Consider the following 15272-nt stretch of genomic DNA (forward strand, 5'->3'; position numbering starts at 1 on the left):
CTCAGATATTCGATGTCAGAAGCCACATTGAATATCTGGAGTCAGTTCAGCCCGTGTCTGTGAGCGGCTTAGATATTGCTTACTGCCGTAGGCTGGATTTTTTGAGTGCATATTGTTTTAGGTAAGCACCAATTATCACTTGGAAAATACTGTTTATCATTACAATAAGGGAGTACCATGAAAAAAGTGGCCACCCGAGGTAGCAACCTTGTTTTTTTTTAAGGCTCCCTCTTCGTACAAAATAATATATTATATATTTAAGCATTTTCAAAATATCATTGCTGTTGCACAGGTGAGTACATTTTGGCAAGAGACTATTATACTGAACTTTTGGCAAGACAGTATGGGCCCCTTTTACCAAGCTGCAGCAAAAGAGGGCTTGCGCTGGCGCGTGTTTTTCACGCATGCCAAGGCCTGTGAAGCACTTGCTGAATGGCCATTTCAGGGGGAGTGAGCCCTTACCGCCACCCACTGAAGTGGCAGCAAGGGCTCCCCGATTACCTCTGGGTATACACTGGCACTACAAACATAAAAAAAATTTTGTAGCGCCAGATATGATGGCGCGCTGGGGGTGGGAACTACCACCGGATTGCTGCGGTAGCCCGGCGGCACTTCCTTTTTAGCGAATGATAAGCCCACATTGGGCTTACCGACGCTTTGTAAAAGGGTCCCTAAATGAGCAACTGTTCAGTGTCAGGGATTTTTTTCTTCTTATTATTATTATTCTTGCAACATCAAGTTCACCCTCTCATCAACCCTCCCTTCCCCACAAGTTGCAGCATCCTAACTTACTGAAACAAACCTACAGGACTGGTGAGAGGGAAAATCCACAGTACTCTGTGGTAGAATTCTCTGTTTTTATCTTTCTCTAGCCATCCTCTCTTGTCTCTCTTTCTTGACAAATGCTCCTAGCACTTCTCGCCTGTACCAGTTTTACCCTTGTTTTGTGGCACATGAAGCCTGGGTTCACCATGAATTCGTATGGCTCAAAATCATTTATGTCCCAATTTTCTCTACATAGATTCACAACCGTGAGTTGAAGTACCACGTCTAACGCTACAATTTACAGTGAGCATGCATAATAACAAAATGCAATTTAATACATACCGGCAGGGCAAGAGCAAGTGAAATTTTTCCCATCATGCCTTTGTTCAACATCTAAGCAGATTCCATTATTCTGACAAGGTGTACTATGGCAGGCATTAAATTCTTCACAGAAAACACCCACATATTCAGCTTCACAATCACAGGAGAATGTGACCTAGAAACAAGCACATTCAAGAGTCAAGATTACTTTTATGTTTTCAGTTTGATGGATTAGAGGGGCCTACAGTTGGTTAGGTTTTTAGAAACAATAAATTAAATGTCCTCTCTATTCACCCCCTTTCCATGCTTTATTTTAATTTGAAAATTTATTGTCTGGAACATAAGTAAATTCTACAGGTTAGGTTTTATGTCCATGCAGTGAGTTTTGTGTGCAAATTCAATCTGTAATATAAGAAGCCCATAGAGTTTGTATGCCTAGCTACCATCTTTTCATCTCCTTTGAAAAAGAAACAATTTTGGTTCTCATACTTTAAGTATTTTATAGATAGATAATTACCTGGAGCTGTTTTTAAACATGCAATAAATATATGCAATATATAAATAAATATAACAAATACATAAACATACAGTAATAAGCCTACCAGAATAAGCATCAGTTGAGTGATCTTTTTAACTCCATGATCATTGTTTAATATAGTCGGATGGTTAAAAAGAATCTTGAATAGGTTGGCTTAGAGACACAGTTCAATCTGAGTTTTGTCACTAAAGAGCCTATAAACTAACAGACATTAGCTTTAGCACCCATATATTAAGACTGGTAAGACATGTACATAAGTACATAAGTATGGGCTTCTTATACTAAACTGTGGTAAATTTTGTGTTTACTGCATGGTTAATGTCATACTTACCATGTGGTAAATGTAAAAGCTGTATGGTAAATGCAGAGGGTGTGCCCTACATTTAACGTACAGGGCAGATGGTGCAGGTGCAGGTGCAGTGCATTCCATGGCAAGGCAATAGTATTGGCACCTGTGCTATAGGCCCAGGCATGGAACACAGCACCAGTGATAACTGGGACACCAACAGACGGAGGTTCACAATCCACCTCACGCAGTTCTCAATGCCCCCTGTAGCCTCCAATGCCCCCTCCCCCACACACACAGGGCCGGTCAAACCCAGTAAGCAGGGTAAGCACTGCAGGAGGGCGCCTGCCTTCAAGGGCGTCACTTTGCAAGCAATCAAGCTCTGCTGAGGCTTTTGTTTTTCAGTATCTAATCTCTGCTGCTCATCTCAGTCTGGCTCCAAAGCTGTCAGCTCTCTGTCCCGTCCCCTCCCCCCTCCCAAGCAGAGCAATATCCTCCTTGTGTTTGTCAGAGGATGTCACTGCTCCAACTGAATCTGGCTCTGAAATAACTTGTGGGAGCTCAGCTAACCTCTGCCCAGAGAGGGCTCAGACAGAGACAGCACAGCAGAGCCTGGACCCTTGTTTTGTCAGAGACTGCTGTTTAGTGCTGCACCTGACCCACCCTTTTCCACCCCCACCCCCAACACAGCAACTCACAGGACAGGAGGGCTAGATGCCTGCTTTCAATTCCTAACCATCACCTATCTCTCATTCCCACTTCACTAACTCCTGTTAGTCTGTCCAACTCAGATTGTAGAATATGTTAGTTTATGCTGATTAAGTCTGTCCTAGCTAGATCCTAAGCTGTGCTCGATGGGAAGGCTATTGTGCTGCATGCAGAGTCTAACTTCTTAGGATTTCAGGTTAATTTTTGAAGAATTTGAAGAGGGGCTATCTCTGTTCTACATGTGTGACTGCAAGGCCAAGTGTCTGAATAGGGATCTGTTTGTTAGATTCTGAAATTTTGATAACACATTGTTTTTCAGAGTTGGCAAGACTGTCTGTTCTCCTAATTCCTGGTCTGTGTGCTAAGTTATTTTTCTTCTATACCGGTGTAATATTTTCAATGATGCCATGGCTAGTAAAAGGGGTGTGTCTACTGTGGGGGCGGAGCCATAGTGATCCCGCCTCTGGATGGGTAGGGGCGCCGACTAATAGACTGCAGGAGGGCACTAGAAACCCTAGGGCCGGCCCTGGGCCCCCACAGGCTAGAATCCCCCCCTTTAGTTTCCTATTTCCCCCCCTTGCAGGCATCAATCCCCCCTGCAGGCAGTGACACCCCTCCAGCCAGCACCAATGTCTCCCAAAGATCAATAGCCCCACCCCCATGAAAATGCTCACCACCCCAGCCACAATCTTGCCCCCCCAACCCCACTCCCTGGCCCACCAGTTCTCCCCGGGGCTTACCCAGCAATCAGAATTGGTGGTATAGTGGGCCAAGCAACAGTGACCCTCCTCCGCTACCACCCGGGTTGGATCCTGACTCCAAAAGGGCACCAATGACCCCTAGCATTAGTCTTGTGGTACTACCACTAAGAGTCATCCTTCCATAAAAGATCTACTTCTTATACAGAATGATGAGCCCCGCTATTTTAGAGTCAGATGATGACCCAGACAGCAGCAGAAGAGGATTTCTCCTGCCTGGCCCCACTCTACAAGCAATTGTGATTCTCGGGTAAGCCCTGGGAGTGAGGGGGAATGGTCCTGCTCTCAGGAGGTGGACATTTTCATGGGAGAAGAGCTGTTGATCTGTTGGATGGGGAAGGCAACAGTGCCTGCAATGGGGCATTGGAGGCTGTCGGGGGAGAGAGATCAGTGCCTACGAGGAGGTATCAGAGGTTGTAGAGGGAATCAGTGCCTCTGAGGGGGCATCAGAGGCTGTAGGGGGATTGGGATGCAGTGCCGCCATACCTCCTGTGACAACATACTGCGCTACTGGACTGCCAATAGCACAGCTGCACTTGAGGTGCACTTCTCCTCTTCAGGTGCACTTCTCCTCTTCAAGTGGTGGTAGATTCGACCCATGCGCTAGCTACCACAGCTGGCCATACTTCCTCCTACCCCCGTCACTCATATACCCGTCCTACTCCTGAGTTAGGCAGGGGTTGGTTTGAAGACAGTAAAGATTGGCTATCAGCAAGGTTCTACTAGTGGTGCTTGCCAGAGGAGGCTAGGGAAATTGTTTTCGTAAGCAAGACAGGGTATCGATGGATAAATTTAACTGAGTAAGGAGGAAAGGACTGAGATAGAATTTGAGGAATGTTTACTAGGTACTGTAAGTTTTACTGTAGTTACATTGATTGTGATGCATTTTTTTGTTTTATTATTGTAAAGCATTGCAAGCTGATAAATCAGAGCAAACAAATAACCAAATAGAATAAGGATGGCATCCTCAAGAATGAATGAGGCTTTGTTATTCTATTAACATGCAGCTGCATGCTATTACACCCAAATCATTGTCACACACAGAAGGACCATACCGAGCTATAGTTTTACCCTGTGCAACTCATCCACTGGTATCTCCTAGCCGCTTTGCCACCACCAAGGAGAGGAGACGGTGGGCTGGGAGATTATATATTTGCACCCTGTGAGGCCACACCACTCACACATCCCTTGATACAGCGCTGATGCACAATTAAGCTGTGTATGTACTATCTGAGAATATTGTAATAACACCCCATGATTATTTTCATGGTATGCAAGAGGACCAATCAAAAACCACATGAATGGAATTGTTAACATGAAACAAGAAAAGGGTAGTTTGTTTGCTTCCTTTCACCTTCTATTTAACAATTTTTCAAAAGGATTATAATTGTGAATATAGGTTGTGAAAATTACGTCTTTTCCCATGTTTAATAAGATTATAGAAAATACGGGTGGTCAGATTGTCAAACTTTACATAATTTTGAAAAGGTCACAACGGAATACTGCAGAACACTACCATAATTAACAAGATATAGAAGGCATTAAACTTCCCACGATAAAGATCGTAAGGAAAATAAATTGGCACAGCATGAATCCATTTTCATGAGACTGGAAAATGGCTATACTTCTCATTAGAAACTTGACAACTCCCTAAATTATATCATGTGCATGCTCTGTAGTCAATAACAGCGAGATTCTTCTTGCTCCGATTAAAAATAATTGTATTGCACTGGCTCCTCTGGCTGGCCACAGCACAATGTACTATAGTGAAAGAGGCTTTGAATCTCCTGTACAGTGAAGACAGTGGGCTTCCGGTATACCACAGAACTGACACGCATCAACTACAGAAAGGGGAGAAAGATGGCTACTAATCTATAGTGAGCTCATTGGCTAGTAAGAAAGCAATTATCATACTCCCCATAAGACTTTCACCTTGCACTCAGCAAGCCAATTTGCAAATGGAAATACCCCGCAAAGTTTCCTTCGGGGCAATGTCTCCAAATGAGTAATTTTTCTGCATACCATGACGTTAATGAACCTCACTCCTAAGCCAGGGTATGTGGAATATGATTTCAGTCCCTCAAATTTAGGGCCCTGTTTACTAAGGTGCGCTAGCATTTTTAGTGCGTGCTAAAAATTAGCACGCTCTATCCATGTAGGCTCCCATAGGAATATTATGAGCATCTACACGGTTAGCGTGCGCCAATGCTTAGCGTGTGGTAAAAACACTAGCACGCTTCTAGTGCGGTTTAGTAAACAGGGCCCTTACTGCTCACCCTTTGAAAATGCAGCAGTGTTACACTCTGTTCCACTCCTCCAGAGGTGCAGCCTGCTTGCGCAGGGTATGGGCATTTGAGGATGTGGCGGCCATCTTGGATGTGGTATCTCCAGGATAGGACGACCATCTTGGAGATGGGCATCTCAGGTTGTGGCAGTCATCTTGGAGATGGGCAGCGTCATGAAGTAAGCCCATATTTGGGCGTAGGGCATCTCTTCTGATGGAGGCAGCCATCTTGGATCCGCTGCACATGTTTGAACCTAATTTCCTACACTATTTAAAGCCCTGCCTCCAGTCCTTCCTTGCTTCGGCTTCTAGTGCTTAGAGGTCGTGGTCTACATCTGTGTTCTACAGCCGGCTATCTTTGTTTCTGTGATTTCTGTGTACCAGACCCTGGATTGTTGCCTGACTACGCACTGGGTTGCTGCCTGCCTAGACCTTGGACTGTTTCTCTGACTATTCGCTGCGTTGTTGATTCCTTGGCTCCTGGACGGTGTCTACTTTCCCTGCTGATTCCGGAAGTCCTGGTGGCCACCTGCACCGGGGGGCTCAACTCTCAGGGAACGGCGATCGCTTCCCAGGTGAAGCTAGGGGTTGTCTGGCTGCCTGAACGAGTGCAGTGTCACTCCATCTTCGCCATGCTCAGTCAGGGCACAAGGGCTCACATTCCCAGACATAACAAGCAGTGAGCCAATAAATGTTAGTGCCTAACTGACTAATTTACTTATGCATCTGAGATCCACGCCCAAATCTGAGCAGTCAACTTTGACAACTTATATAGAATCCAGGGGATAATGTCCATGGCTTCAATGCTGGCATGAATTCTGCAGGATTTGTGCTAGTATTTTATGAGATACATGGGTACCTCACGTGTCTTTATAAATCAGTCACTATCTCCACCTCCAAGGCTAGGCAACCCTTTATAAAAATTATCCTCAGAGAATCTTTAAAATGATGGCAAAGGACATACATAAATTAGAGTATGAACATCAGAAAATGACAGTTGTGGAGACAGATCTCTCCAAGGGAACATTAACTAAGCTTTACAGGAAAACAGAAGCAAGCAGAAAACTGAGAATAGAACAAAGCAAACTACCTATGTTCCATAAATTTAGAAGTCTGGTACTGATGAGAATATTATTTATGTATACATTGTAAGGAGAAGGTAGAAGGAAGGCAGAGAAGAGCTGATAGTGACAATAAGCGGGAAAAGGAGAAAAACCCTCAGAGGGGAAAAGGGAGGAAGAGACTGATGAAAAGGGAAGAGAACTACAGAGCCCAGCAACACTTGCAAGGAAGGAGGGAACAAGAGAAACAGTACCACAACTCCCAGCAGGTAGTAGAATCAGGGGGTGATTGGGAGATGGAGGATAATCAGGGGGAGGAGCAGCACCTGGGAGAGAGGGTGGGGGAAGACTCCATGGAGTGGGAGGAGATTGAACTAGGAGAAGAAAGTGAAAGGAAAGAGGTGGGTGAGGAGCAAATGGAGTTCTTTTGCTCAGGACAAAGGGCGGTGGAAAAGGAAGAGACTGCAGAGAGAGAGAAGCCAGAGATTTGAGGCCGCTAAGGGACAATGCCTAGATGCGGTCTGGCTTCATGGACCAGTGGGAATTAATTACCTGAAGGAGGTCAGTCTGAACATTTGTGGGAGGTTGTCAGAGTGTTGGTGTCTGGCAAATGAGGGTGGTGAAAATGCCTCTAACTCCTAGGCAGTAGCAGAGAGGAGCGGAGGAATAGACTGAACCACAGGTTTTCCCAAGTCTTTAGCTAATTCTAAGACTGAACTGTTGTTTGTTTGGTGTGTTTGAAAAGTGAAGCAAAGTGCACGGAGACCAGCAGCTGTGGTACAGTGAACATACTGTTTTTCCCACTGGTACCGTGGTGTAATAAAGTACTCTGCAGGATAAATTGGGTACTGTGAATAATTACTTTTTTGAAAGTGAGCAGAAGCAGTTCCTCTTAGGAGGTGGATTAGCCCCAATTGTGTGGGTGAAGACACAGCACAGAGAGGTGCAGGTCGAGAGCGGACAGCACGGAGGGGTGCTTGCTGACAACATACACTTTTTGTTTCATTGTAGTTTGAAAATCTATGTTGGACTAGGAAATATACATTTATACTTATTCTTCTAAGTTATCAGATCACTGGTGGATAGCTAAACTACTACACAGATCAGTGTACTCTGGATAGATGACCCCTGAGCTTGACTGCATGTGGTAGTCATAACAGTCATCCATGGGTTTGGATTCTTGTTGTGACTCTTTGTTGAAGCCACACTTCAACATGACTACTACATGCAGTCAATCTCAGTCAGTTAAGTCAAATTGAACTCTTACATTTATTAACTACAGTCTGGCAGTGGTGAGCGCTGGTTGTTTAGATACAATTTCTTTTTTTCTTTTATTCTTGGCACAATTTTTGGTATTTATACAATGCAATAAGAAAAATAAAAAAAGAGATATAAACAGTTTTGCACAACCATTTTGGTTGGCTGGGGGTTTTTTGACCGATGATTATATAGAAACGAACCGTGACCAGGACGATTCAGTCACTTCAGTTTTGGAGCGGAAGGTCACTACTTTCTGAGGTCTTTTCCCCCGTTTTTGACTTTTTACTTTTCAATTGTATGGTGTTAATTCATATCAAGGTTTACACTCGCTTTTGGTTGCATTACTGAGGTTGACTTTAAGCGAGCTCCTCTTTTTTGTGTTTGTTACTTAGGTATATTTCAGCACTAACAACACAACTTGTGAGTCACCGTGGTTTCTTCAGCACCCATTGATGACAAACACTACAAAAGAATTAAAAGAAATCAGGAAACCCATGGTGATTACATGCCACTAAACAAACCACCAACATTCAAGGTATGCAAATTGCTAGAACCTTTATTAAGGGGCCCATTTACTAAGCAGCAACTGAAAGCGATCAGTATGATCTGTTCCTTATCATTGGCTGAAAAAACCTTCCCTCATTTACTGTTTACTGTTCAACTTCAAATGAGGGAAAGTTTTTTCAGACAATGATGAGGAACAGATCATATTGATCGCTTGTAGCTCTATAGACCGGTTGGTCTGGAGCTCCTTGAGGCTTTTTCCTTCTTTCAAACACAATGTGCTTCATCTTCACATATGTTTGCCTTAATAGTGGGTCATTTTTGGTGTTTGTACTTAAGATTTTGGATTTATTTGAATCCACATCCACCTTGGTTGTTGTAGACCACATACCATTTACATTCATATTTTAGAAAACATGCACACATGCGTGTACAGTATATTATCCTGGGAAATGTGGCAATGACAAAGGGAGATCTTCAAAACTAAGTATGTACCTATATTCCATTTGAAAATTCATTGAAGTATGTGTAGAGAGAAGTATGTATATACTTTTTATGTATACACTAAGAAATTGATTGTTGGGTATTTACTTTATTTTCAAATGTAGCACATTAGACCCCTCTCATGGACTAATACTGAACAGTGTTCTATGAAAATCATCTGGGACATTAGGAGCTTCTCTATCAACAGGATCCCTCCAAAATATACACCTAAAATTTTAGAAATACAGAGTTGTAGCTACCAGAGTCCAAGAATAAAGACTAAATATTAGGAGCAAATATTAAGAAGCACTAGCTTTAGAGATGGAAAATAAAAAAAAATAGGGAAAGCAAGTAGAGCCATGATTTTAGGCAGTATTTATCAAACTTTCCATGGTTGCAATCACATTAATGGAGCCACTAAAAGAATGGAGCCCCCAGAGGCCTACCGTGCATCCATGCTGTTGCTCCTGGCCCTTCTAAAGTGTCACAACCAATGCTGCCACCATCCCCCGCCTTCTGTGGAGCCCACACAGATCTAACTATAGAGCAGGTTCATCAAGTGGCATTAGCCAATGAGGTTTGTTTTTCGGCCAGCCCAGGTTGTGACTCCAAATGCAGATTTTGGGACCCCATTTGAATTCATGATCCACTGTTTTGGAAGCCCTGGTTTAGGGAATGTTTTTCAACATTGGTTCAGAGAAGGGGTGAGTGAAGGCAGGTTTAGAGGAGGTGAGCTTTGGGAAAAGTGTGAGGGGTGTTTCTGGGTGATGTATGAGAGGTATCTATGGCAGATATGCAACAATGTGTGTGGGTTATAGGTTTGTGTTGGAATACACGTTGGGGTGATGGGTATAAGAGTGTGTGAATTTGTGTGTGTGTGTGAGTATATAGACATGAGTGAGGTGGGTGAATGTGGATGTATGTAGGTGAGGGTGGGGAGTTGGGACAGGTAGCTAGAAATATGTAGGGTGTGTAGATGCATTGTGTGCATAGGGACAGTGTGTGACAGTGTGTGGGTGGCAGACAACTAGGGGTATTTCAAGAGTTAGTGTGTCTGTGTGTGTATATATTTGTGTGTGGAGGGAGGGCATGTAGGCATGCATGTATGGAAGTGTGAATATGTGGGGGAATATAGATGTGTCCTTTTCTATAATATCAACAAACTTTTTTTTTAAACAAAGGCACTATTCCGACTGTAATCAACTACATAATTTCAACTTTTAAATAAAAAATGTAATCAATCTGAAGCTCATAGATTTGCATTTATTTTCTTCTATTTCACATAATAAGTAAATTGTGCTATGGTGAGGAGTATTTATTGGACTGATTTCACATTTTATTATACACTGAACCAAAGGTCGAAATACTGAAAAAATATCTATTCTGACAAAAAAGCCATTACAACCTGAGCAAACTGAAAAATCCCTACTAGTTACTAAAAATTAAAAACCTGGGGCCCAAATATTCAAAGGGGTTAAACTGAGCAGGAGAGGTTCCTGCCTGGTTAAAGCCCACTGAGCTGGTTGGTCACCGATATTCAGTAACACTTAACCAGGAACTGCCACTGAATATCAACGCTAACCAGCCATTCGTTAACCAGCTAGATTAGGGATGGTCAAGGGCAGAGCTTGGGTAGAACCGTTACTTAGCCGGTTACCCCTAGATTCTATAGAGAGTGCCTAGAGATCCACGCTGCAATCGGTGTGGATTCTATAACAATACACATAACTCATTAGCTTGTTAATAAGCTTAACAAGCTAATGAGTGCTGATAACAGCACTTAACAAGCAATAATGAGAACTGATTACAATTTAGGCACACACGTCGCTAAGCATATTCTGTACTGATGTGCACCAAACTTCTAAGTGCAGGCAAAAAGGGGTGTGGTTAAGGATGGGAAAATGGGCGTTTTGTGGGCATTCTGAAACTTATGCACCTAGGGGTCCTTTTACTAAGGTGTGCTGAAAAATAGCCTGTGCTGGTGTAGACGCATGTATTGGACACATGCAGGTCCATATTTCAGCGCACCTGCAAAAAAGGCCTTTTTGGGGGCTGAAAATGGATGTGTGGCAAAATAAAAATTAGCGCGTATCCATTTTGGGCCTGAGACCTTACCGCCACCCATTGACTTAGCAGTAAGGTCTCAAGCGTTAACCGGGAGGTAATCATCAGCATGCATACACTGCTGAATACCACCCAGTTAGTGCCGCATACCAGAAAGTTTTCGGCGCTCATAGTGGATGCACGTAAAAAATGAATTACCACCTGGGCTATACAGTAGGCGGGCGGTAGGTCCAAATTGGCATGCATTGGGTACACATACGCGCCTATGCGGCTTAATAAAAGGGCCCCTAGTTATAGAATATGGCCCAGTGCTCCTAAATCTATGCGCTTGGATTTATGTCACATTTTCATTGGTATAAATGGATGCGCATAGATTTCGGTGCTCAAATATCAACTAAGCATATTCTTTAATCGGTGCCTAAATCCAGGCACCGATTATAGAATACGCTTAGTCGGCACTGATTTCAGCGCCATATAAAGATTTTCTAACCAAATAAATAAACACATAAAGTTATAACAGCAAAAGGCTGTCCTAACTGTATGCGCTGAGTTAACCGGGCATTAGTCTAAATATCAGGCGGTGCCTGTTTAATTTCTAGGTCAGCACACATACCCAGATATTCAATGCCAGTAGCCGTGCATGCCCCAACATTAAATATTCAAGGTTAGTCCAGCCCACGGCTTACCAATATGAGCTAAATATTATCTTCCTTGGGACCAATATTCTGAAAGAGATGATGCTGGACATTCAATGATGGACCATTTTTGGTGACTGGCATTGAATATCCGGGGGGGGGGGGGGGGTGGCCACTAAGAACATAGCCGGCCAAGTCGATATTCAGTGCTGGATGGCTAAGTTCATAGCAGCCAAAGATAGACCTGATTTTGAGGTGGCCAGATTTGGCCACCAAACTTAGCCAGCAATGTGCTGATAAATCGATGGATAGCCGATTATATCCCGCAATATAACTGGCTATCTGCTAAGTGCTAGTCAGGAATATTCAGTGGGATACAGACGGCTATCTCCCGTTGAATATCGGTGGATAGACAGTTAAGTAATATTTAACTGGCCAGGTGCCATTACTGGCCGGTTAAAAGATTTTGAACATCGGCCAGCTTGTGTTCAGAATTAAAATACCTGAACAAAATCTTTTATCATGACGGAACATTATTAAATCAAAGGAGTGCAAATTACAATTCAATTAAATTGTATATTGTCAATAAAAGTTGATTTCTCTACACACTAAGAAATTCAAACCAGACCTATAAAAGCCCCCCTTTTGGAACACATGCATGCATGTGTCTGCTGTCTATTTATATGCTTGAATCCGAAAACAAACCATACCCCTGTCAGTGTCCTGATGTCCCATCACTTTTAGAAAAGGATATGTTCAAAATAAGAGCATCATCATTGGGGGGGTCTGTATGTGTAAGCTGTACTACATACCTGTGTGAATAATGATTTTGCTAATTACATATGACACTGACAGGCCCTGAGGCCAGCAATATTTTTTGTTGTATGGCCATACCTCTGTACAACACAATGGCGCCAGCCTCAGGGCCCACTGGCAGCTTTTCAATATATTAACCTGGTGGAGAAGGGGTAATTGAGGATCACATATCCCACTTGAATTATGGATCCCACAAACGGAGTAAGATAAATCTAGGGGTAGGGGAAGTTTGAGGGACGCCAACTGTTAAATTTTGGGCACCGGTACCAGATTTGTTTTTAGGGGGGGGGGGGGGTAGGCAGGAGGGATTCTAGCCCTTGCATTTCATCTTATTTTTTATTTTATTGTTATTTATTATTATTTACTATAAGTTTTAAACAAAGTGAAATAAATTCAAACAGAAACATAAAATCCAGAACAAAATGGAAAAACAAGCAAAATTCTTTAAATATACATCCCTAAAACATAATTCTTAACTACATTCTCTAGCAGGTAACCTGTTACTTTCCTCACCTTTAATAACTTCTCAGTAGGTCTCAAGTGACATGGCAATTCACTTAAAAAATTGCCATTGATTTTCATCAATAAAAAAAGACCTCAATAAATGCTTTGTACTTCATTTGGAGATTAACAATGTTAGCAGCACTGAGTTGCCTTTGATTTAGTTTATTCCACTTTTTTAATTTCATTATAATTGACGTGCAAGTCTCAAACAAATATTTTCCCTTTGGCACAAACAGTTGATCTTGAAAACATTTTCAAAACAGCAAAATATGAAAAATGATAACCCATGTAAGAGTGCAGTCCAATTCCCATTTTGTCCCTAAGGTAAAATAACTTTGAAACAGTCTTCCTAACTTGTGCCACAGAAATGTGCAGAATTTACACCAACCCCTGAATTTTATAAATGGTGCTTTAAATCGCGCATGCGTATTTGGGTGCTTGCCCAATTTTTGCACACAATTTAATTGAATAACAAGCCAATTAGTGCTGATAATTGGGCCCTAGGGGGTCCTTTTAGTATGCTGAAGTAAAAGGAAGCCTGCGCTAGTGTCAGTGCGTGTTTTTGATGTGCACTGAGGCCCCCTTTTATCGCAGTGGGTACGAGGCTGTTTTTTTTCTCAAAAAGAAATGGCTGTGCGGTAAGTGAACCACTTGCTGCATGTGCCTTTTCGGAAGGGAGCACATACCGTCATCCATTGAGGCACTACAAAAATAGAAAACTAAGTAAACATTTTTATAACGCTAGAAATGGTGACCTCACTTTCAGTATTGCGTTCAGTTCTGGTCGCCGTGTCTCAAAAATGATATAGCGAATAAGAAAAGAGACCAAAATGATAAAGGGGATGAAACTCCTCTCATATGAGGAAAGGCTAAAGAGGTTAGGGCTCTTCAGCTTGGAATAGAGACTGAGGAGGGATATGTCTGAGGTGTACAAAATCCTGAATGGTGTAGAACGAGTAGAAGTGAATCAATTTTTTACTCTTTCAAAAAGTACAAAGTCCAGCGGACACTCAATGAAGGTACATGGAAATACTGTTAAAACAAACAGGAAGAAATATTTTTTCGCTCAACAAATAGTTAAGCTCTGGAACTCTTTGCCAAAGGATGTGGTAACAGTGATTAGTGTATCGGGGTTTAAAAAGTTCAGACAAGTTCCTGGAAGAAAAGTCCATAATCTGCTGTTGAGATGGCATGGAGAAGCCGCTGCTGGCTCTGGGATTGGTAGCATGGAATGTTGCTGCTATTTGGGTTTCTGCCAGGTACTTGTGACCTGGATTGGCCACTGTTGGAAACAGGATACTGGGCTAGATGGACTATTGGTCTGACAGTGCTTGGAAATCAACCTGAGTTAATCCAGGTATTGACAGAAATGCACCTGCTGTCTCTGCTGCCTGAACAGTAGCAGAGACTAAAAAAAAGGGCAGTTATGCTTAGCATCATACCGACAAGACAAACAAGAGGCGGAATACTTGAGTCAGAGGCTTGTGAAAAATACAGCGAACATTATGGCAGGAAGCAGGGCCGCCGAGAGACTGGGCCGCCCCTGCCCCCCCCCCCCCCCCCCGAGGTCGTCATTGTGGCCGCCCCCCTCCATCCACCACCGGGCCGGGCCCCCCTGAATTCAAATCATAGCGCCTCACCTCAACCTTGCTCCGTGTGAAAGAAGCGCAGCAGCGGCATTCTGCAGATCGCCTCCCTCAGGGCCTTCCCTCCCTGTGTCCCGCCCTCGTCTGACGTAACTTGCACGAGGGCGGGACACAGGGAGGGAAGGCCCGAAGGGAGGCGATGCAGACTGCCGCTGCTGCGCTTCTTTCACACGGAGCAAGGTCGAGGTGAGGCACTATGATTTGAATTCAGGGGGGCCCAGCCCGGTGGTAGACGGAAGGGGCGGGTGGAGGGGACTGCGGCGCCAGGCCCCCCTTGGAGGCCTGGGCTTGGGGAATTTTGTCCCCCCTCGGTGGTCCTGGCAGGAAGGACCATATCCGTCTGGAACTATTGATGAAATTTGAGATGTGTTTGCCTAATTCCACTCTGCTTGTCCAAAGAGAAAGGCACATATTTTAGAATAAAACAACATATACACCTACAGTGGTGGAAATAAGTATTTGATCCCTTGCTGATTTTGTAAGTTTGCCCACTGACAAAGACATGAGCAGCCCATAATTGAAGGGTAGGTTATTGGTAACAGTGAGAGATAGCACATCACAAATTAAATCCGGAAAATCACATTGTGGAAAGTATATGAATTTATTTGCATTCTGCAGAGGGAAATAAGTATTTGATCC

General features: G+C 43.3%; 1 protein-coding gene across 1 annotated transcript in view; it reads right to left on the bottom strand.

Annotated features, from left to right (window-relative positions):
• DNER (delta/notch like EGF repeat containing) overlaps positions 1-15272 on the bottom strand; it is a 347962-nt gene that overhangs the window by 97380 nt on the left and 235310 nt on the right. The window contains exon 6 of the mRNA XM_030216224.1: positions 1108-1261. Coding sequence (XP_030072084.1) covers positions 1108-1261 — 154 coding nt within the window. The remainder of the gene's footprint in view (positions 1-1107; positions 1262-15272) is intronic.

This window comes from Microcaecilia unicolor, chromosome 10 (assembly GCF_901765095.1).
Source record: "Microcaecilia unicolor chromosome 10, aMicUni1.1, whole genome shotgun sequence".
NCBI lineage: Eukaryota > Metazoa > Chordata > Amphibia > Gymnophiona > Siphonopidae > Microcaecilia > Microcaecilia unicolor.